At 38.6% G+C, this 22,629-nt stretch overlaps 1 protein-coding gene across 6 annotated transcripts in view; it reads right to left on the bottom strand.

Moving 5' to 3' along the window:
• The window catches only part of TRPM3 (transient receptor potential cation channel subfamily M member 3), a 614,509-nt gene extending 600,709 nt beyond the window's left edge, over positions 1 to 13,800 (bottom strand). For all 6 annotated transcript variants that reach the window (XM_040251699.1, XM_040251668.1, XM_040251610.1 and 3 more), the window contains exon 1: positions 13,055 to 13,800. In XM_040251699.1, coding sequence (XP_040107633.1) covers positions 13,055 to 13,144 — 90 coding nt within the window. In that variant the 5' untranslated portion in view covers positions 13,145 to 13,800. The remainder of the gene's footprint in view (positions 1 to 13,054) is intronic.
• Between the last annotated feature and the right edge of the window lie 8,829 nt (positions 13,801 to 22,629).

Genomic DNA, 22,629 nt, shown 5'->3' on the forward strand with positions numbered 1-22,629 from the left:
TTTGCTGAAGGCCTGAATAGGACAAAAGACTGACCTTCCCCTAAACAAGACAGACTTTTCCAGAAGACTGTCTTTGAACTTTATCTGCAACATCAGTTATTCTTGGTTCTACCGAAGACTGCATTTGGACTAAAAATGCAACTCTTTCCTTAGTCTCCAGATTGCCAGTGTCCATCATCATACTTTGAACTTGCTAAGCTTCCACAATCATGTGAGCCAATTCCTTAGAATAAACTGTTTTACTTACACACACACACACACACACACACACACACACACTTGATTCTGTTTCTTTGGAGAACCCTAATACAACCTACAATAACTGGCGACTCTGATGGTACAATAACTACAAAGTGTAACTACAAAGTTGCACATAAATAGTATATATTCCCCTAAACCCAAATTATTACAAAATACATCTTAAATTTTGTTCATTTGCACTGCACCATTTCTGTTTTATTAGGCTGAAAGGAAGGAACTCATATTAACTGAAAACTGGCTACAGAGTATGCCAACACCAAACATATTAATTTCTGACCATAAAGTAATATTGTACTGAATTTATAATTAAAGGAAATTAAAATTCAGAGAAGTTTCCTGTTTTGTCAATGATCAATTTGAGAACATGCCATTTAATTGTTTTTGCTGTCAAGTACCCAAATGATCTGTTTGTCTTATCAATACATTACTCCATAATCTAGTTGGGTCTCAGATGAAGAGAGAGTAAAGGTATTTAATTTTTCCAGCTCAAAAGAGGGATAATTGAATTTTCTATACTTGTTTCACAGTGTTGCTATGAAGTTCAGTTCATTTAATGTAAAGCAAAGAACTCTGTAAGTTGAAAAGGACTTTTTAAATGTTAAGTTTTAGTATCACTTCACTTTTAGTCTCTGTATATTTCAATATAGTTTCTGAGTAAAGACATCTTTTAAAGAACTGAAGCAGTCAGATTTTTAGAGATAGAAAACAAATATTCCCCACAAACATTTACTAAATGTGACTTACATTATGAGACAGTAAGTATATCCCACATCACTCTCCAGTGAGTATGAGATAACAATTATAACAATAAATGATTTGCTCTCAGTTCTTTCAAAGTAATTTTAAAATAAATAGGAGCATGCAATGGCTTTCTGTCATCATGAATTAATCCAAGAATATCAGAGCTATAAGGGAACTTAACAATCATCCCATGTTTAACAAACTGGAGTCCACAGGCAAGTACAATCTGCCCTCTATGTATGGCTGATGAGCCAAGAATAGCTTTTATATTTCAAACTGGTTGAAAAATAAAAATAATATTTCATGGTATGTGACAGTTACATGAAATTCAAATTTCAGTGTTAATCTCTTCAGGCCACTATAACAAAATACCACAGATTGGGTGGGTTATAAACAGTAGAAACTTATTGCTCACAGTTCTGGAGGCTGGAAGCTCAAGATCAAGTTTCCACCATAGTCAAGAGAGGGCCCTCTTCTAGGGCACAGACTTCTTTTTAGAAGGGGTAGGGAGCTCTCTGGAGCCTCTTCTACAAGGCACAGACACCCTTTAAAAGCATCCCTCCCTCATGACTTATGTACCACCTGAACGTTCCACCTACTAATACCATCACCTTTGGGGTCAGGATTTCAATATATGGATTTTTAACACATGAACACTCAGACCATAGCGCAGTATTCCTAAATAAGTTTAACTGGATCACAAATCCATTCATTTATTATGTATTGTATGTGGCTACTTTCTCAAGCTAAAATGGCAAAATTGAATAGTTGTGATAGAGAGGACAACTATATGACCCATCAAGCCACTTTTCCATCTAGCCTTTTATAGAAAAAGTTTGCCAGTCCTTATCTACTCCAATCCTGTCTTTTTATATATGAGAAAACTACAAGATAAAACTATTTATTCCAGGTAACTCAGCTGGGATTAATAATTATTCAGAATTAGGGCTAAAATCTAGTATTTCTGTCCATTTGATCATGCTCAATTTAATGACTGAAAATTAGCTTTAATTATGCTCACTTTTAAATTAAATTATGTACCTTCCTTGTGTTAATCACTAGATTTATCTCAGAATCTTTGATTGCTCACACGAACTAACATTATACAAAAAAATTCATCTTGATGAAGTAAAATATTTTTTCATTTATCCATTGAAATGAATTTTATATTGTATTATTCTTAAACACTTCTAAGTAGAAGTTATTATAGAATAATGGTGAAAATGAAATATTTTGTTTAATACATTAATCAAATCACATATGTTCTGCTTACAATACATAAAGCAGTAATACATGGAAATTCGAATACTTTCAGACAAATTGGTCACATTTAATTTTCATATCTTACAAGAGATGATTGACAATAAGTTGAGAAAATAATCATTTAGTCTTTCTAGATTTAGTGATTAGAACTTGACCAATTAATTTTCTAAATGTAACCTAAATTTCAATCTTTGTAAAATTAAAAAGAAAGTGTATCTAAAGTTAATCCTCTTTACATCACTAGGAAATCTCTGTTAGGTTTCCAGTGAAATCAACAACCCACTCTCCATCCTTAAGAGGAAATGTTTAAAGCAGCTCTTCTTAACTGGGGATGACTTCTCCACCTCATTTCCCACACCTGTGCCAAAGGATATTTGACTATGTCTGGAGAAATTTTTGTTGCTGTCACAAAAGAATAAACTAGAACTTCTATTTGATACCATCTACCCATGTTGTTGCTCTTGTTGTTTAGTCACTAAATTGTGTCCGACTCTTTTGCAACTCCATGGACTATAGCTCACCAGACTCCTCTATGTGCATGGGGTTTCCCAGGCAAGAATACTGGAGTGGGTTGCTATTTCCTTCTCGAGGGGATCTTCCCAACCCAGAGATGGAATCTGCGTCTCCTGCTTTGGCAGGTAGATTCTTTACCACTGAGCCACTTGGGAAGCCCCTATCTATGATACCTGATGATAGAATACTTCTATCCATGATTCAGGATACAGATAAATAACCTAATGCTAACGGAAAAATCCCAAGCCATATTTGCCTTTAAATAAAAATGACAAAATACTTCAATATAGTTGTGTCCACGTTATTGTATCTAGACATTAGCCAATGGCATTTTTAAAGGATAAAGCAAGAGTAGTCTGAGTTTAACAGTGTAGTTTTTCCTCTATTAGTACTTTCTCTAATTTACAGTGTAACCTAGCCAAAAACACTACTAAAGTCACATGAAGCAACATATTAAAGTCTCTCAATCACTAAATTAAGGAATTCCCTTTTCTCCAACAAAAGCAATAAATGAGGTAATTTCAATCTCTCACTTTAACTTTCAGTAAATATTTTCAAAGCAGACATCTGGTTCTACCTACTTACAGTTTCTTCCTTAAGTAAATATTTTATTCTGCATCACTTGTATTGAGTACCAGTCATTGGTTCAATTCCTTAACTAATCTTCCAATTTGGGAAATATATCAACTCAAGCTCAAAGTATCCTTTAATTAGACAAAATGCCAAGACCTTATAATACCATTTGGTGCTTTTAAGTGGCTTCAGAGCACTGCATCAGGAGCACAGTTATCCATTCCCTCCAACATTTACCTATGCATTTAGCACCCCTGTCCCTAGAGGTAAAGAATCCATCTACCAATGCAGGAGACATAAGAGATGTGGGTTTGATCCCTATGTTGGGAAGATCCCCAGGAGGAGAATCCCATGGACAGAGGAGCCTGACATTACAGTCCACAGGGTCACAAAGAGTCAGACACAACTGAAGTAACTTAGCACATATGCCTTAGCACCCCAGTTATCCTGTGCTGTCTGATAAATGACATAACACATGAAATTGTCTAAGATATGGTTCCTAACTTTAAGAAGCTTTTCAGAATGAGGTGAAAGAGCTAATAATACTATAACATGTTCAATGCAAAGATGGAAATACCCATTAACTTTTATGAGTATGAGTAAAAGGAAAGCCCAATCTGGGTTTAGGAATTCAGGAAATTTTTTCTTAAACTCATCCAACTTAGTTGAGAATTGAAATATTGGTAGGAGTTAGGTAGGAGAAGATGTGGTTCAGATTTTCCAGGCAATGGAAATAGCTTGTACAAAAAGCCCAGCTAAAAGGAAATTCATGATTTGAGAAAGGGAAAAGCAAAGTATAAAGGCAGAGAAGTAGATGGAGGACAGATCACAGAGGGTCTTAAATACCAATTCAAGGAGATTAGGATTTTATTCTACAAGAAAAGGGGTACTATTAAAGAATGTCAAACATGGCAGTATCCTGGTCTTATGTGCATTTAAGGGAACCGTTCTGGTAGCTGTGGAAAGGATCAATTTGAAGTAGACTGCTATAGTATTTTGGGGCCAAGAAAAAGAAAGATTGGTTTTGGGAACTTAGAATAGACAGAAGGGGGTGGAACAGAGACATATTTATGAGAAAACATGGCAGAACTGATTGGCTGATTATATAAGGGGTGAAGGCAAACAAAGCAAAGGCATAAGCCTAAGCTTTCCAGTTGGGCAAAGTGGTGAATAGGTGATGTTAGCAATTGGGAGAAATAGAAGAAAGGGAGCAGTTGCGAGGGAGCTTGCTTATTTCAGCAACGGCCAAATGATTAGGTCAGAAGTTAGACTTTCTTTTCTGTAGGATTTCTGCCTCGAAAATGTAAGTTAAAACCACTTGAAGTAAACAAGACAGAGGTTAACGTGTCATTTTTTCTTCTAATCTACCACACATTCTTATCGACCACACATTCTTATCGACCACACATTCTTAGCACCTAAGTTAGTTTTCCTGCATGATCCTGTAAGAAACAATTGTGAAAATCATTAAGTGTTCTGTGAGCATCAGTTCAGTTCAGTCTCTCAGTCACGTCTGACTCTTTGAGACCCCATGGAAGGCAGCATGCCAGGCTTCCCTGTCCATCACTAACTCCTGAAGCCTAGTCATACTCATGTCCTTCGCATCAAAGATGCCATCCAACCATTTTATCCTCTGATGTCCCCTTCTCCTCCTGCCTTCAATCTTTCCCAGCATTAGGGTCTTTTCCAATGAATCACCTCTTCACATTAGGTGGCCAAAGTATTGGAGTTTCAGCTTCAGCATCAATCCTTCCAATGAACGCCCAGGACTGATCTCCTTTAGGATGGACTGGTTGGATCTCCTTGCAGTCCAAGGGACTCTCAAGAGTCTTCTCCAACACCACAATTCAAAAGCATCAATTCTTTGGCACTCAGCTTTCTTTATAGTCCAACTCTCACATTCATACATGACTACTGGGAAAACCATAGCCTTGACTAGATGGATCTTTGTTGACAAAGGAATGTTTCTGCTTTTTAAAATGCTGTCTAGGTTGGTCACAACTTTCCTTCCAAGGAGTAAGCATCTTTTAATTTCATGGCTGCAATCACCATTTGCAGTGATTTTGGAACCCCCAAAAATAATGTCAGCCACTGTTGCCACTGTTTCCCCATCTATTTGCCATGAAGTGATGGAACCGGATGCCATGATCTTAGTTTTCTGAATGTTGAGTTTTAAGCCAACATTTTCACTCTCTTCTTTCACTTTCATCAAGAGGCTCTTTTGTTCTTCTTCACTTTCTGCCATAAGGGTGGTATCATCTGCATGTCTGAGGTTATTGACATTTCTTCCAGCAATCTTGATTCCAGCTTGTGCTTCCTCCAGCCCAGTGTTTCTCATGATGTGCTCTGCATATAAGTTAAATAAGCAGGGTGACAATATACAGCCTTGACATACTCCTTTCCCAATTTGGAACCCAGTCTGTTGTTCCATGTCCAGTTCTAACTGTTACTTCCTGACCTGCATACAGGTTTCTCAAGAGGCAGGTCAGGTGGTCTGGTATACCCATGTCTTTCAGAATTTTCCAAAGTTTGTTGTGATCCACACAGTCAAAGGCTTTGGCATAGTCAATAAAGCAGAAATAGATGTTTTTCTGGAACTCTCTTGCTTTTTCCATGATCCAGCGGATGTTGGCAATTTGATCTCTGGTTCCTCTGCCTTTTCTAAAACCAGCTTGAACATCTGGAAGTTCACGGTTCACGTGTTGTTGAAGCCTGGCTTGGAGAATTTTGAGCATTGCTTTACTAGTGTGTGAGATGAGTGCAATTGTGCAGTAGTTTGAGCATTCTTTGGCATTGCCTTTCTTTGGGATTGGAATGAAATATGATCTTTTCCACTCCTGTTGCCTCTGCTGAGTTTTCCAGACTTGCTGACATATTGAGTGCAGCACATTCACAGCATCATCTTTTAGGATTTGAAATAGCTCAACTGGAATTCCATCACCTCCACTAGCTTTGATGCTTCCTAAGGCCCACTTGACTTCACATTCCAAGATGTCTGGTTCTAGGTGAGTGATCACACCATCTTGATTATCTGGGTCGTGAAGATCTTTTTTGTACATTTCTTCTGTGTACTCTTGCCACCTCTTCTTAATATCTTCTGCTTCTGTTAGGTCCCTACCGTTTCCTAGGGAAGTTTAAAGGGGCATATGTAGATGCTCCAGAATCTTGATGATACATACTAGCTTTGGGAGCTCTGGTTCACAGTCATACCTCTATATAAATTCAACATAATTTTTTTGAATTTTTTAGAAAAAAAATCTAAAATTGTATGTCATATGCCTGAATAAATCATGGAAATAATACACAGGGAAATCTAAAATAGATAAACAGTAGAAAAAAAAAGGAACAAACATTCCTTCACTTTATGATGATACATCATCTGTAAACCAAAACAGGGCAGCTGAACTCAATTACTTCTGTCTCTAAATGATTTTTTATGATTAAACGTTTTGAAAACTTGTGAACTGTTTCTGAAAAACCTTTTGCTCCTACTGTTAACTAACACATAATCTGTTCTGCCCAGATGCCGGCAAAAGAGAGAAGGCATTTAATTGAGCTTTGTTGAATCTAAGGCAGTTTTTTCTCAATGTGTGGTCCTTCTAAGAGCTGTTCATATCAGAATCACTAGGAGAGCTTGTTAAAATGCAAATTTCTGGACCCACCAGCTACCTACTGAGTCAGCATCCTCAGGGGTGAGCTTGAATATTTGCTTTGCTCATAAGCTCCCCAAGTGATTTTTAAGCTTTCTTAGGATTTCATGTATCATTCACATGTTCTTTCACTCATTTATTCTTCAATAAACATTTACTGAATATCTTTTGTGAGCTACTTTTTCATGTTAGCTTATGGAAAGGGAGATAGTTGTCTGCAGATGAGCTTGGAGCCAGCTGAGGTTATACCAACAGACTTAGATGAGGGTGGGGAGAATTTGAAGCCACTGCTGAAAAGTCAGTGTTCACACCCTTCCCTCCACAGGAAATTATCTGCAGGGAAGGCAGAACCATTGCCTTTGAGACAGACTTGGTCCCATTTTACTGACTCCACAAGTCATCCCTAAGCCAGATGCCCTGGGCTTGGACAGCCCAGCTATATCCTCCCTTGTTCTACAATGACCACACAGTTTCATTCCTTACTGCACAATACTGGGTATCAGAAGGCAGAACTCTCCAGAGACACAGGAGGGTTTCTTGGTGCCTCAGGAATTTCCCTCAGGATGTCCAAGGAACATTTCACAAAAAGGCGAATCACATGGTCACTGTTCAGCAGCTTGAGTTGAAGCCACCACTTGAAATGCACCACACAGATTTTGTCTCTCCTGGGTTTTAGTTTGGGTACATTTTTTTTTTCTCTTATTTTCTTAAAGGGAATCTGAGCCTGGCAGGCTGAGATGGAAAGATATAAGTTTATTAGCAGCCCTTAAAATTTTGCCTAACCACACACTGTGTTTTCCTAAAAGCAATTTATTCTTAGGCTTCCCATCTTTAAGGCGCTTAGTGGAATTGGTCCATAACCAGTTCCCTGATCTCACTCACCACCATTCACGAACATGTCTAGATATAGTAGGTATATGTTTCCTCTCTTCCTGTGGAAACTCAACTGCTACTCATCGACATGTGGTTCAGGAGTGTCTGGTCCCAGCTAAACAAAAGCTCTGGTTTATTAATATTATTCTACCTGCCATATAAAGATATAGAATTTTAGATGTGAAAAGGAGTCCTTAAAAGTAACAAATTTAAAACAAATCAGAATGAATCTCAACATAATTGTCTTCTAAGAGTTTGAGAATAGCAAAGGGAAGTCAGTTTCTGCTGTGTCTGGCATCAATTGTAGAAAAAAAGACCCAACTCATTTTGTCATCAGGATCTTGCTATGCTTTAGGGACAATATAATGGACACTGGTTACCATGACATGAAATTATAGGAGTAGAAAACACTGTGTACTTGGGCAGAATTTGGGATCTCATAGCCTAATTTGATCATTGTTCTTTCAATTATTTCTCTTGTGTTATACCCAGTTCACTTTCACTAATCCCTCTTTTGATAATAAAAAGAGAGAAAGGAGTGGGGAAATGAATTAAAACTCTGAGATATTTAACTGGATTTCAAACAAATGGGAGTTTACTAGGCATTGTTTTATAAGAGCAAAGAAAAAAAAACCATCTTAGAAAACTTTAAGTGATATTACTGATTATATATTATTTACATCAAAGAGTTCTGCTTTCAATGGGACTCATCCCATCAATGACATGAAATGACATTCCTTACTTTTGTCTCAGTCTCATTAGAATCAGTAAATGGCATACCCTTTGTAGCTCACCAAAGAATCACCGAGTTCTGTCCTTCCTTCTCAGGATCTTTATTCTCATAGACACTGGAACCACAATCACTGGGACCACCAGACAGCAAAGTAAGATATCTCAAGCAATTCTAAATTCTTCCTTCTACCACAACTAATTGATTTAACAATGCCCTATTTATTTTACCTCCATTACTTTTGCATTAGTCCTGCTGTTGTTATTGTTCAGTCGCTAGACAGTAAAGACTCTGTCTGCAATCCGGCAGACCCAGGTTCCAACCCTGGGTCGGGAAGATCCTCTAGAGAAGGGAATGGCTACCCACTCCAGTATTTCTGCCTGGAGAATTCCATTGACAGAAAAGCCTGGTAGGCTATAGTCCATGAGGTTGCAAAGAGTTGGACATGACTAAGAGACTAAATGTATTACCCCTGGTCCTTATCAACTCTTCAGGCCTCCAATTTAATCTCTCAGCTTCCAGTCTCACCATCTCCTATGCATTCTAGACACTACAGTCAAAGCAACCTATTTAACAGCTGGATCTAGCAATTACTTTGCTGCTAAGATCCCTTTAATGGCCCTCCCTAGTTTTCAGTATCATTGTCAACTGCCTTGGTTTAGTGGGTAAGGCCCTCTATGATCTAAACTCTGCCGACTGTTCTAGTTCTCCTTCCATTTTAATATCCAATCCAGTTTAATTACTTTTAGCCTCAATAGACTACGTTTTTCCATGCCCACACAGCATGGCAGCCTTTTCCATGGGGAATCATAGCATCAAATTTAAGTAAAATCTAAATTCTTTATTTTAAAGAGAAGGACACCAAGTTACAGAGAGGTTAGGTAACTTTCCCAAGGTCACAGAGGTGGTTAGAAACATGAAGGAATTAGGATTCATTTTTTTAGACCTAACTGTCCAAAGTATAATTTCTCTAATCTCTTTCTGACATTGCTCTAGTGGCAAAGTAATACTCTTTGTTTGAAAATCCTAAAATGCTGCAGATTATTTGGTCTTCATCAAGAAATTGGCTTAAATGTATTTATCCAAAATCTGTTACAAGTGCACAACTTCCCTTTCCCCCAAAGCAACCTATTTTTCAAAGGCCCCCTTCACTAAATCTACCAAGATTTCAATGCAGAAAAAGCTGTCTGCTCTAACATTAATATTCAAATTAAACAGAATTAACCAAAATAAAATCTCCCAAAGAAAATAATGGCAGAGACAGACCTTAAAATGAATATAAAATATGCTAAGAATATTCTATCACTGAAATAAATTTGACTTGCTACAATTAATAGTAAGATAAATCTTGAAACACATCAAAATGAAGCAAATGACAACTGAAGAGAAACAGATTGGAAAGGGTCCCATTTGAAATGTATCCGTTTGAAAACAGCCTCTGATTTTTGGCTATCATCATCATGTGCTTGTCCAAAAATTCATTTTCAAATGATATTCCCAAATGCAATCTCAAATTCAAAATGTAAGTTGGCTGGCATGTTCAAAATTTTCTCTGAGATGGACAAAATAACAATACAAGATGTTTTCAGAAGGAATAATAACTATATTCCAACACTCACTGGGTTTAATTCGTGCTTCAGATGCTGGCCTTTCCCTTCTAATTCTTTACTATCTTGTTTCTATTAAGAAATGGGAAATACAGGAAACAGGATTATGAAGCCATTTCTAAACATTAGTGTGGTACTGAAGTAAGTTAGCAAAGAAACGCATTTTCCGGGAAAGGACAGGGAGGAAATTGGCTCACGCCCAGTCTTGTCAGAAATGGTGACTGATCTGGGTTTAGTTGAATCTAATCATGCCATCATGTCCTAAACTGCATTTATGGCTAAGTCAGGGCATTGGAAAGGACATATTGCATCAGAAAAAGGCTTGGCAGAGGAACGAAAATTACCTGTTGAATAGGAGAATTGGGGTTATTAGCTTACAATTTCAATAGACTCCAGAGAATCCATCCATTATATTAGCATGGTGGTGGCAGTGTGAGGGAGACAGAATAAGAGATTGAGGGGGGTTGGGGAGGGAAAGAATAAGCAGAAAGTGAGGAAAGAACAGTATAATTATTGCTACTAAATATTTAATTTATAGACTAAATTAGGAAGAACACTGACCAAAAGATACAAATGATTACTCTGGAACTTCCATTTTACTTGAAATATAAAAGCAGGGCAAGAACACACAGGGATTAACATAATAAAGACAAAACAGCAACAATCTGGAGCGGGAAAATTACACAGCATTCATATCCAGAATGCTGATAATACAATAACTCATATACAAAAGCAGTGTTTATTTCTTTCTAAGTATTACTGAAAGAATTTTGTAGTACTTTTCTTCAAGTTTGAAATGTGTTCAATATCTGAAGTCTTCTAGGACATATAATCTTCCAAAAATACAGATGTTGTTTGAAAGGAAACTTCTCTAGTAAAACGAATCCTATCTTTCACATATTAAGAGAATTTGAAGGGCAGTCATTAATGCACCTTTTAGATGAATAAAATTTGTTATAAAACACCATGTTCATAAAGGATGGTAAGACTGAGATGTATGGTATTGGTATAGTATTGACAGTGTTGCTGATATATAACATGAATGGTACTCACAGTTAAAAAAGACGAGAGCTCTTCCAAAAATAAGTAATCTACCCCAAAAGAATACTTCTCTGCTGATTTTATGACAAGCAAATAATAAATATCATTTTTCATTTAAAAATTAAGAGTATTAATGAATAATATATTGAAGGTAATATACACACACCTGTTAAAAAGTCATTATATAAGTTAAAAAACATTACTTCAGGGAAAAGCCAATGAATGATTTAAATGAAAAATGTTTCTTATTGCATATGGAATAGCTGAAGTCAATTTTTTCCGTCATAGTTAGGTTTGCCAAGATACTCTTCAACCTAGACCCCAGATTCAGGAGTAATTCTGGAGGAAAATTTACATTTGTTTGTTAGTCCCTGGCCTCATTCTTTTTCATGCCCTATCACGCATGTTGTTCCAACACAGCAAAAGCCCTTATATCCAAGGAAGGTTTTCTCCTACTCCCAAACCTCCTTTTCCTCCAAAAGACTCTTTCAAGGAAGCAAACCACCACCATAACAAAGTGATGAGTGTTTGAATACGATGTGGGTGTAACCTTTGGGAAAGTTAATCAGTTTGTGTTGAACAGGATAAAGGAAACTCAGACAGGGTTAATGCATGCATGCTCAGTCTCTAAATCATGTCCGACTCTTTGCAACCCTATGGACTGTAGCCCTCCAGGCTCCTCTGTCCACGGGATTCTCCAGGCAAGAATACTAGAGGGACACTGGGTTAATACTCCAATGCAAGAAGCCACTTAGCTGTACAGAACTAATTGTCCACATCAAACTTGACCCAACCAGAACACAGATTCAGAAAGAAAATGCTGTAAGTGTAATTTTTTCAGTGATCATTAATCTCAGTATCATATTAATATGCAAAAGAGGATTAAGAACTTCATCTTGCCTTTTAAACTTCACCTGGACGTGGGAGGGACATCCAGAGATATACATTTTTCCCAAAAAAAGTACTACCACATTCTCTTTTCTGAGGGGAAATACTTGTTTTCTGCACCTTTAAATTTTTACTTATATTTCCTTCCCTACAAGGCAGATGGTAAAGATGAATTATCTTGAAGTTGTGGGGACTTTCTCAGTGTTTTTAATATATTTTCTTCTAGAAAGAGAAATGCTGCAGACACCAGGTAGCATCCTAGCTGAGGTATAGTACTGTTTTCTTTTGTGTAACTCAGAGCTAGCGAGAAAGCTAGAAGCACACACTCTGTATATATTTAACAATACTTTCCCACCACCGACTTCACTTAAGATACTAAAATTATCATGCCTTAAAAAAAAAAAAGTATACCAAAAAAGTCACAATCTGATAAGGTTTGTTCTTTGTCTTTACCTGAGAGACCACCTAAGGACATAGGGCTTTTAAAATAATAAGGAGAATCCTTTGTTCTCTCAGGTTCCATTTAAATGGAAACTGGGTCGAAGGGCTTCCCCAGGGAGGGAAAAAAATCCAGGAGTCAAACACACAGGAGTAAGAGATTTCACTCCCACTACTGTTCCCACCCTCCCAAAGAAGTTAATTAATTCTATTTTAGGGATGTTTGGGGGTGGGGAGCACTCAGGCAGCCCATTCTCTGCAACCATAATCTCATTCTCAAATGTGGCTGAGACCATCCTCCCTCCCTGACACCATGGGGTGAGGGGAGCTGAGAACCTCTCAATAGCCATGGGCAACACAGCCAGTACTGCAGGCATCTGTACTCCCCAAAAGGTGTGTCCCAGCCCAAGTGCGAAGTTGGGTATTCAGACCTGCAAAGCACAATGAGAGCCATTCAAAGCAGCAAGTTACTGTACCTTAAGAAGTCTGACAGATGGGAGAAAGGCTGCGTGGCACAGCTTCCGGATGGTCCAGTTCAGGGGTCGAGGAGCATCAGTTTGATTCATGACCCCTTCCAAATTCCACCAGGAAAACCAGAAACCGCAAACCTGAGCAATGCCTAGAAAACAAACGGTCCCCCACGACCCTGGCCTCCCATGGTCATCTCCACACCTGCGAATTCCATCAGGGCAGAGGCTTCCTGCAACTTGGGAGACTAGTCAAGTGGCGTTGAGCCACTGAACCTTCTTAAGAAAGCCACCTCCCCTCTCCCTGCAGCCGTGCTCATGCATACCAAATGTGGCTGAATGGAGGCACACTGCCTGCTGCTTCGGGGAGGGGATGCATGGTTTTGAAGGAGAGGGACAGCCTGCACAGAACAGCCTGTGGTCGGAGTCAGAGCAGCCTGCTCGGAATGCGCGCTCCCTCTCCTGCTCTCCTCCCAGTAAACGCAGGTCAGGCATTGGGGGAAAACCCGGGCCATTTGCTCTGCTCACTTGGTTTGGGGGGGAGCCAGGAAGAGAGCAAAAGGGAACATCAATAAAGCCAGAACGGAGAACTTGCACTTTCTTATACAAAGCATCTTTGAGGGCTGGAAATTGGCACAGGGGGAGGGGCTAGGACACAGAAGGAGAAGGGATGCCTCGGAATGATAAGATAAACACTTCACTTTTGATTTATGTGACATCATAAATTGAGAGCTATTGTAAAACGGATCTGCAATAAAAAGAATCTTTGTCGTGTTCTGGGGTTTTTATTAACTGTGATTGACGGTCCTCACCCTGATATACACATGATATAGATGACAGGAGGTAGACAGGAGCGAGAAAAGCAAACTAACACACACAGCAGAAGCGGTGAGTTATTCCTTTCATAGAAAGCAGTGTAAACTAACGTGTGTTTGGCTTACCATTTAGAAATGGCAGTTTCTAAATTGGGGGTTATCCTCTCCTGAAAAGCCACTTGATACTCTATCTGCAACAAAAGTTTAACCCTTAAGGTGCCACATGGAACGCTTTCTATAAAAGATGGAGTTTCCTGAATTGGGGAATACCCACCCCTATTATTTTCTAAGGAAAGCTTTAAGAGAGAGTTGCTGTGCTGGCATGAATAGTCTTTAGGGCACCTATGTTGAGAGAGAATAAGGCAACTTTTCAATTTGAAAGCATAAATTAAATAATTTTACTTAGAGCAGTGAAGTTCCAGTGCCTGGGAAGAGGAAGAAGTCACAGCCCACTGAGACTATCTCATCCCCAGGAATCAGACCTTAGTGAGTACAGTCGACTGACTTCCGGCTGCCCAGGAGAACGCCCTCATCCTTAGAGCATTTCTGTCTTAAACTTATTTTCCCTCTTTATGTCCCTCCCTATGATTGTACTGATTTTCAATTTTTAATTAACTAGAAGAGAATGGTAAATCCCAGCTCCAAGACTATTACGTATTCTGAAGCAGAATTGGAGATGTGAGAGCAGATGTGATAACACAGGGACTCTGCTGTAATTCAGAATTTGGAGCAACATGGATCCTCCCTGGAGTGTAATAAATACCTGACACATTGCATTACAATCTATTTACCTCACAATGCTCCTGTGTTACAGATCTAAGGACACTATTGCAGAAAATGTAGTCTACTGGTAGAATCCATGCCACTGACTTGCCTTGTGGAATAAAATTCATGCATCTGATTACATTCTATTAACCGATATTTTAATAGACTCCCCCCGACACACACACACACACACACACACACTTTGTTCATTATCTGTCATCATTCTATTTCCAGCAAAGGTTAAAGGCACCTTAAAACATTAACATCTAACATGTCTGTGTCTGGTATTGCGCTAGGCACTCTAAATGCATTATGTAAGTTCACATCAGCAATAACCCTATTTAGTATATGCTACTGTCATATCCACATTTCACAGATTGAGCAATTGAGATCTTGAGAAATTAGTAATCAGTAGCTAAGAATTCGGAGAAGGCAATGGCACCCCATTCCAGTACTCTTGCCTGGAAAATCCCATGGGCGGAGGAGCCTGGTAGGCTGCTGTGTATGGGGTCGCACAGAGTCAGACACGACTGAAGCGACTTAGCAGCAGCAGCAGCAGCAGCAGCTAAGAACTGAGGCTTCCCTGGTAGCTCAGATGGTAAAGAATCTGCCTGCAATGCAGGAGACCCAGGTTTGGTCTCCTGGGAATTAACATAACTAATAAAACCGGGATTTAGATTGAAACTAGTCTACAAGACTATAAAGACAAGCTTTCTCTTCTCTCCTACTTCTTTCATAGTTAAGGCAGCCACAGCAATTAAGTCACTGCCTCAACTTTCTGGTGATTTAACTTTACATAAGAGTTGACTAAAAGATCATGAAGAAGAAATGCTGAGCATTTGTTTCAGATCTTTGGTTTGAGGTTGATGTAGTAAAAAAGCAAACCATGAATTCTGGAATCAGGCTGCATGGTTTGAATTCTAATTCTGACCCCTATGCCTTGGGTTTCCCTGGTGGCTTGATAAACAATCCACCTGCAATGCAGGAGATGTGGGTTCCATCCTTGGGTTGAGAAGATCCTTTGAGGAAGGAAATGGTAACCAACCCCAGTATTCTTGCCTGGGAAATCCCAAAGACAGAGGAGCCTGGAGGGCTACAGACCATGGGGTTGCAAGAGAGTTGGTCACAACTTAGTGACTAAACCACTCTGTGCATTAGTCTTCATCTGTAAGATGGAGATAAAAATGAAACCACACACATGCAAGGCTGTGAAGACTAAGAGAGCTAAGATATCAGTGAATCACTTTGAACAGTGCCTGGTGTATTCTGAGTCCCTTATACTATGATTTATCACCTAGGCAGCAAGTACTGATGCTACTGATGCTACTTTTGCCTGTTAGTGATTTCCTGAAGTCTACACAAGTGTATATACTTTCAGTACTAGGTAATGAATCAAGCAAGGCATATTAAACCTGACAACTTCTTTTGAGTTACCATGAGTTTAGTTAATAGGGTAAAGAGAAAGGTGGGAGACTACTAGGGCACTATGGATTTCCTCATGCTATACTGCAGAGTGATATTCATCAGATTATAAGATGTAGCTTTTGGTTAGGCTACAAAGCACCAGCCTCCCTAAGATATTAGATGCTATTAAGAAGTTGGTTCCCTTGCAGCTCTGTAAAAATGCTGAAACACTGCAATTGACTCTCCCCTGCCCCCCACTGTTCCTCACTGTTAAGGACCCCACAAAAAATGACAGCACCATTCCAAAAACACACAGCCTTTGATCTTCCTAGCCCCTTTAATTTTTACTGAATAACTTTGGTCAAAGAGAATAGTTAGGAACTCTATGGAATGGAGGAGGAGGAGGAGGATTCACAGCCCTCTCTAATGGAAATTAGAGGAGTGAGCACAAAACCTCCAGAGACTTGGAGACTACAGCACAAAGATCAAAGAAAAATAATAGTGCATGAAAGGAGGTTTTCTCCCATTGTCGGAATAGTTTGGGCCAAAATTGTCTGCTATCACAACATCTAAAGCAGAGTTTTCAGGATCCCAACCTGCTACAAGAAATGATATTTTCACATGGAATGGTATCTTTCTGGGTTTTAGAGAGGAGTCTAATGAGGAAAGAGCAGAGAGGAGCAAGCCCAGCCCCAGACGTCTGCATTTCATAAATCCAAAATGCTTGTTTTACCAGTTTTATGAACGTGGATGTTCACAAATCTACAGAATAAATTCCAACAGACTTAGAAGCCTGACATGACCACATTAAGTATCCTCTGAAATAGCAAACCCAGCACATCAAATTTTTGCACTCCAAAGCCTGCCTTTCAATAAACTAATTTTCTTCCACGCTATGTAAGCCCACTTCCCATTGATCATCTTTGTGTTTTATTTCCTGCCTTAATGATGCTAAATTTAAGAATCATGATAAGATTTGAACTGTCTCAACGCTGCTAATGAGCCACAGTACAGACAGGCTGCCTGACTTCCTTTTGAAAACACATTCCCTCTCTTAAAAAAAAAATTATGGCACCCTCCAACTAGCATTGTGCCACTGTGCACACTGTCTTCCCTTATATTTCTTGGATATACAATGGGCTGACTCATGAAAACCTAAGAAAACAGAAAGGAAATGATACGGTATCCTGGTAGTTCAGAGTGTTCCAAACTGCCACCTGAAATGTGTTTTCAAACAAATATGCTCCAATGTAATTTTTCACAATGTTGTTAAAACACTGAAATTCATTGGTATCTGGACATTAATAAAACAGATATTTCAAGGCTCTCACAGTGAATGCAGTGTACCTAGTTCAAGAGGACGATACACAAACATCCCATGGAAACAGCAGGAACCAGCCCAAGGGTAATAAACCTTTGTGAGTTAAATTCATTTGCCCCAATACTTTGTAATTTCAATATCAGAATGCTGTTTGTTGTATTTGATAATTCATCACTTTTATCAGAAAAACATTTGTGTTGTAAACTCTGGCAAATTAACATTTTTGTCGAAAAAACACTTTTCCTCTTCTCTAAGTGTTTGTCGCTCAGTCATGTCTGACTCTTTGTGACACCATGGACTGTAGCCCATCAGGCGCCTCTGTCCATGGAATTCTCCAGGCAAGAATACTGGAGTGGGCTGCAATTCCCTTCTCTGGGATATCTTTCTGACCCATGAGTGGAACCTGGTCTCCTGTACTGCAGGCAGATTTTTTACCATCCAAGCCACCAAAGCAGCCCTGGCTTTCTTCTCTTTAACCATGCTCAAATTTTAAAATTAAATTTTTAGAAATTTTATAGCCTTCAACAAGATTTTCTATGGTATTAAATCTCCTTATAGATTCCACCGATAAAGAACAGTTCTTAACTTAGCTTCAAATATGTTTTCCAAATAGATTACACAATTTTTTCCTACACTTCAGGTGTTTTTCCCCTTTTGGCATCTTTTATAGATAATAGAGTCTAACATGCATTCAGTTCAGTTCAGTTCAGTTGCTCAGTCGTGCCCAACTCTTTGCGACCCCATGAATCGCAGCACACCAGGCCTCCCTGTCCATCACCAACTCCTGGAGTTCACTCAGACTCACATCCATCGAGTCGGTGATGCCATCCAGCCATCTCATCCTCTGTCGTCCCCTTCTCCTCCTGCCTCCAATCCCTCCCAGCATCAGAGTCTTTTCCAATGAGTCAACTCTTCGCATGAGGTGGCCAAAGTACTGGAGTTTCAGCTTTAGCATCATTCCTTCCAAAGAAATCCCAGGGCTGATCTCCTTCAGAATGGACTGGTTGGATCTCCTTAGAGTCCTAGGGACTCTCAAGAGTCTTCTCCAACACCACAGTTCAAAACCATCAATTCTTCGGCACTCAGCTTTCTTCTATTAAAATACATGACTCTCTCACTTGAGCAGCTTAAACAACTTTTATGCTGTGTAAAATTAAAAGATCTCAAAATTAGAATAGTTATCTACTCCATGTCTCCCTGGTTGCCTGAATGCTATCCTGCCTCTGCACACAGTGGCAGGCAGTGGGTGAGTTTCTAAGGTAGCCCATTCCAAGGGTGGACAGCTCTAGTTGAGAGAAAGTTCTTTCTACAACTAAGATAAAATGTTTCTCCCTGGAACTTTCCAGTCAAGTTTCTCTTCCAGAGAATATTCTCCAAAAGATAGGCAACAAGTTTGACTCAAATCTCCTTTTAACCATACTAGACATCTTGGACCTTTAATCCTTCTTCACATGATGGATTATCATTATGTAAAAACTGTCTTCATAGGTATAGTCAATATTATGTTATAGGGCATTTTAAATAGAACAAAATCTAATCCTCTTAAGTCCCTGGAATTACTTCTCATAATGGTCCTGTAGGGAGCTTTGAGGGGAAACTCACTAATAATTTAGTTTCTTCAAAAATTTTTCTTCATGAATTAATTAGTTTACTGAGCATACAGTTTAAGTAATAGCTGACTCTGTCTCTCTCTCTCGCTTGCTAAATGAATTGTGCCATATAGAACCTCTGTTACAAAGTGACCTCTGTTGTAGCTGAAGCCTGAAATGTGTGTTATCGCCTCTTTTTTTGCCCCTGACTCATAATGAAGGTAGTGATAAGCCTCAGGTAATGGGAAGCCACCTGATCTAGAAATGGGAATGGATTTGTCAGTGTTTCCCTCTCCCTGTCTTTATTGGCTGCTGTGAAGCCAGATTTAACTCAAACTCAAGTCTCACCTCTTATAGCTATGTAGCCCTCAGTTAGTTACCTCCCAGAGTCTTAGTTTCCATCTTGTAAAATGGAGTCTACAACAGCTTCCACCTCAAGGTTTTTGTGAAGATTAAAAGCAACTGGCACAATAGGCTTACAGAGTAAACACAGTCATTTAAGTGTAATTATGCTGAATGATAATGATGATTGTTCTCTCTTTCGCTGACACGCCTGGCACAATGGTTAAGAGCACAGGCCACATAGTTAGTCGCATAGATTTGAACTCTACTTTACCATGTCAGGTAGCTTTGGGAAGTTTCTTAACCTGACTATGCTTTAGTTTTTCCATCTGCAACTTGGGGATAATGATACATACTACCTATACCAAAGGAATATTGTGAAGTTAATTAGCTAATATGTGCAGAGCCCTCAAAAGTGGAACCAGTACATGGTAAAAGCTTAAAAATACTAGTAATTGATTATTAACAATATAAAGTTATATCTACTCTCTTTCCCAAAGCTGCTGCTCTAGGAAAAGCAAAAAACAAAACACAGCACCTTCATTTTCTCCTTTGCTTCTTCCAGTAAGAGGATGAGTAAGCTTCACAGAACACAGAAGAGAACCATATCTGCCTTTACCTAATGCTTCCTTCCTCTCTGCAGCTGGGAGGGAATCACATATTTCAGTAACAGAGTGCAAAGCTTTAATATATAAAGTGTTCCAACTGGAAAACACTAAGGTATATCAATAAAAGCAGTTTCAGTCTCATCAAAAATAGAAATATTACATACACACACACAACAAATGTATAAAAAGTATTCAAAGGTCAAGAGCTAAATTATACCCTCATTCAAGCTTCAAAACTCTAAAACTTTCATTCACAAAGGGGATTATTTTTTGTACAATCCTGAAATTGTAATGAGTCATGGAGGCTTGTTAAAAATATAGAAATTTGAGATGTGCCATTTCTAAACTGCTTAATATTTGCATTCTTCTAATACCCACAGTGCTATTCATTACTACATATATTCTCTATTCTGAGCCTGCTGCTGCTGCTGCTGCTGCTGCTAAGTTGCTTCAGTTGTGTCCGACTCTGCAGCCCACCAGGCTCAGCTCTCCCTGGGATTCTCCAGGCAAGAACACTGGAGTGGGTTGCCATTTCTTTCTCCAATGCATGAAAGTGAAAAGTGAAAGTGAAGTCGCTCAGGATTCTGAGCCTAGACATCTCTTCTTCTCTATTACACACATACACACATACACATATACATGCATCATACTCAAAGAGAATATAAGTGTTTTAGATACTTATCCATTATGAAAACCACAAATCTGGCCCACTTGGTTAAAAAACCGAATGAAAGGATAACTTTCTTTTAAGAGTGGGATTTAAGCAGTGACTCTCCAATTACTGCTTGAATAAACTGTGTAAATTGGAGGAAAATTCAGTATTTCCTTGCTAATAGTATAGCATAAGTCAAATCTTTTGATTAATGGGTGCTCAAATAAGTTACAAGTTCAAGACTCACAAGTACCTTCTCAAACACTATCTGACTCCCATCCACGAGAGCAGTGAGATTGCTCCAGCTGCACACTCCACCTTGTGTATCCTGGGTCTGACACTAATGGCTAGCACTGAGTAGAACCATAAGGTCTACTCACCTGGGAAACAGACATGCTGTGATCTGGAAAATCCTCAAAGCAGTAGAGGATTTTAGTAAAGAAAACTAATGAAAACTGTACTTGCTATCTATTTTTGTTAGTCTGCCATAAAATGTATCACTGTTGATGTTTATCTGGTGACATATTTTTAACAACTGTAGGTCCTTCACTTTTAATTAATAATAGCGGTGGGGATCACACAGTTTTAGCTTTTGAGAGAGACTAGTCAAGTTTTTGTTTTGTTTTTCTTATGAGGAGGCACAAAATCAATACAAATAACATGCATTTTGAAATCAGGGAAAACTGAATTTGAGTTCACATTAAGTCACTAGACAATTTCTACAACTTTTATGAATCCTCATCTTTAAACATGGTAGCTAATTGTACTAATGTTAGAGTGATGATTGACAATTTTAAGCACCTAATATATGCTAAAGTGTGGTAATACTTTGACTTGCATAGCTCATTTAGTTTTAACAACAAGCCTATGAGATTTATAGCATTATTATTGTCATTTTACATATGAGAAAACAGTCTCAGAAAACTGAAGACGAAAAAGTTAAGAAACTTGCAGTAAGTTATGATTATAAAATTTTCACGTACTGAGATATATGGAAGTCATTCTGGCTTATTCATGAGTTCATATGGATTTTATACTAAATAAAATAGTCTGTGGCCTATCAAATATACATTATACATCTGCTTTAATGAAAGAAAGGGCATACTGACAAGAAGTAAAGAACGTCCATGTTAAAAATAAAGATTAAATGTCCCCTTCCTAGGAAGCCAATGACACTACTCCTTTGATGTCAAGATTCTCTTCCCAGGTGCCAAGGCCATACTGATTCACTGTGCACGTGCTGGTCTGTTCTTCTTTTTTTTTGAAACCTTTTAGAAATGCAACCCTTGAAGAAATGTTTAATGTTCTTTGTTCTGACAAGATACGAAACTGTGCTGAAAACCCTGCTCCTCTGGAGCAGTTTCTCAGAGTAATCTGGGAAGCAGGCTTCCAGGCTACTCCTCAATTTGACTCAAATAAAACCCTTTCCTATTCTTATTATTATTGATTATTTTTATTCACATGGGCAGTAAATGGACTTGAATCCAGGTCTATCTGATTTTATAATCTGTGCATCTGGTTCTACAATCTGTATTTTTACTCAAACAATATGTTGTTGTCAATTAAAAACAAAAAGATTTATACAAGTTTTTTGTTGTGTTCCAAAAGAAAGGTGGTATTTGATCACCTACACGATCTGAAGATGGAAAAAGTAACTTAGTGCATCTAACCTTAATATAAAAATCCTGCAGAGCACAGAAGGACCAATGGCTCTCCCAGTGACTCAGGATTTCTTATGTTCTTACTGCTAATGTACACGTTCCTTCTCTATTCTTCTGCTCCAACTGGCTGGGGCAGCCTGTCCTGGGCAGGAAGCTCAGACCTCTCTGGTCAGACAATGATTTGTTTTTATTCATTGGTACGTCAATATTTTTAACACAAGGCCTGAGGTACAGTATTTATTAAGTGGGTACAGTATTTATTAAGTGGAAAATGAATGCTTCTGAAGGATTCACATGATTCTTGCAAATGTGGGTTAAGTTTTCCATATATAGATATATGAACTGATTTAATCCTCATTATTATCTCGCTTTTATCCTCATGTGCATTTTCTGGATGAGAAAACTGAGGCACAAAATGTTAAATACT

Source organism: Oryx dammah, unplaced genomic scaffold (genome assembly GCF_014754425.2).
Source record: "Oryx dammah isolate SB20612 unplaced genomic scaffold, SCBI_Odam_1.1 HiC_scaffold_1, whole genome shotgun sequence".
NCBI classification, from domain to species: Eukaryota; Metazoa; Chordata; class Mammalia; order Artiodactyla; family Bovidae; genus Oryx; species Oryx dammah.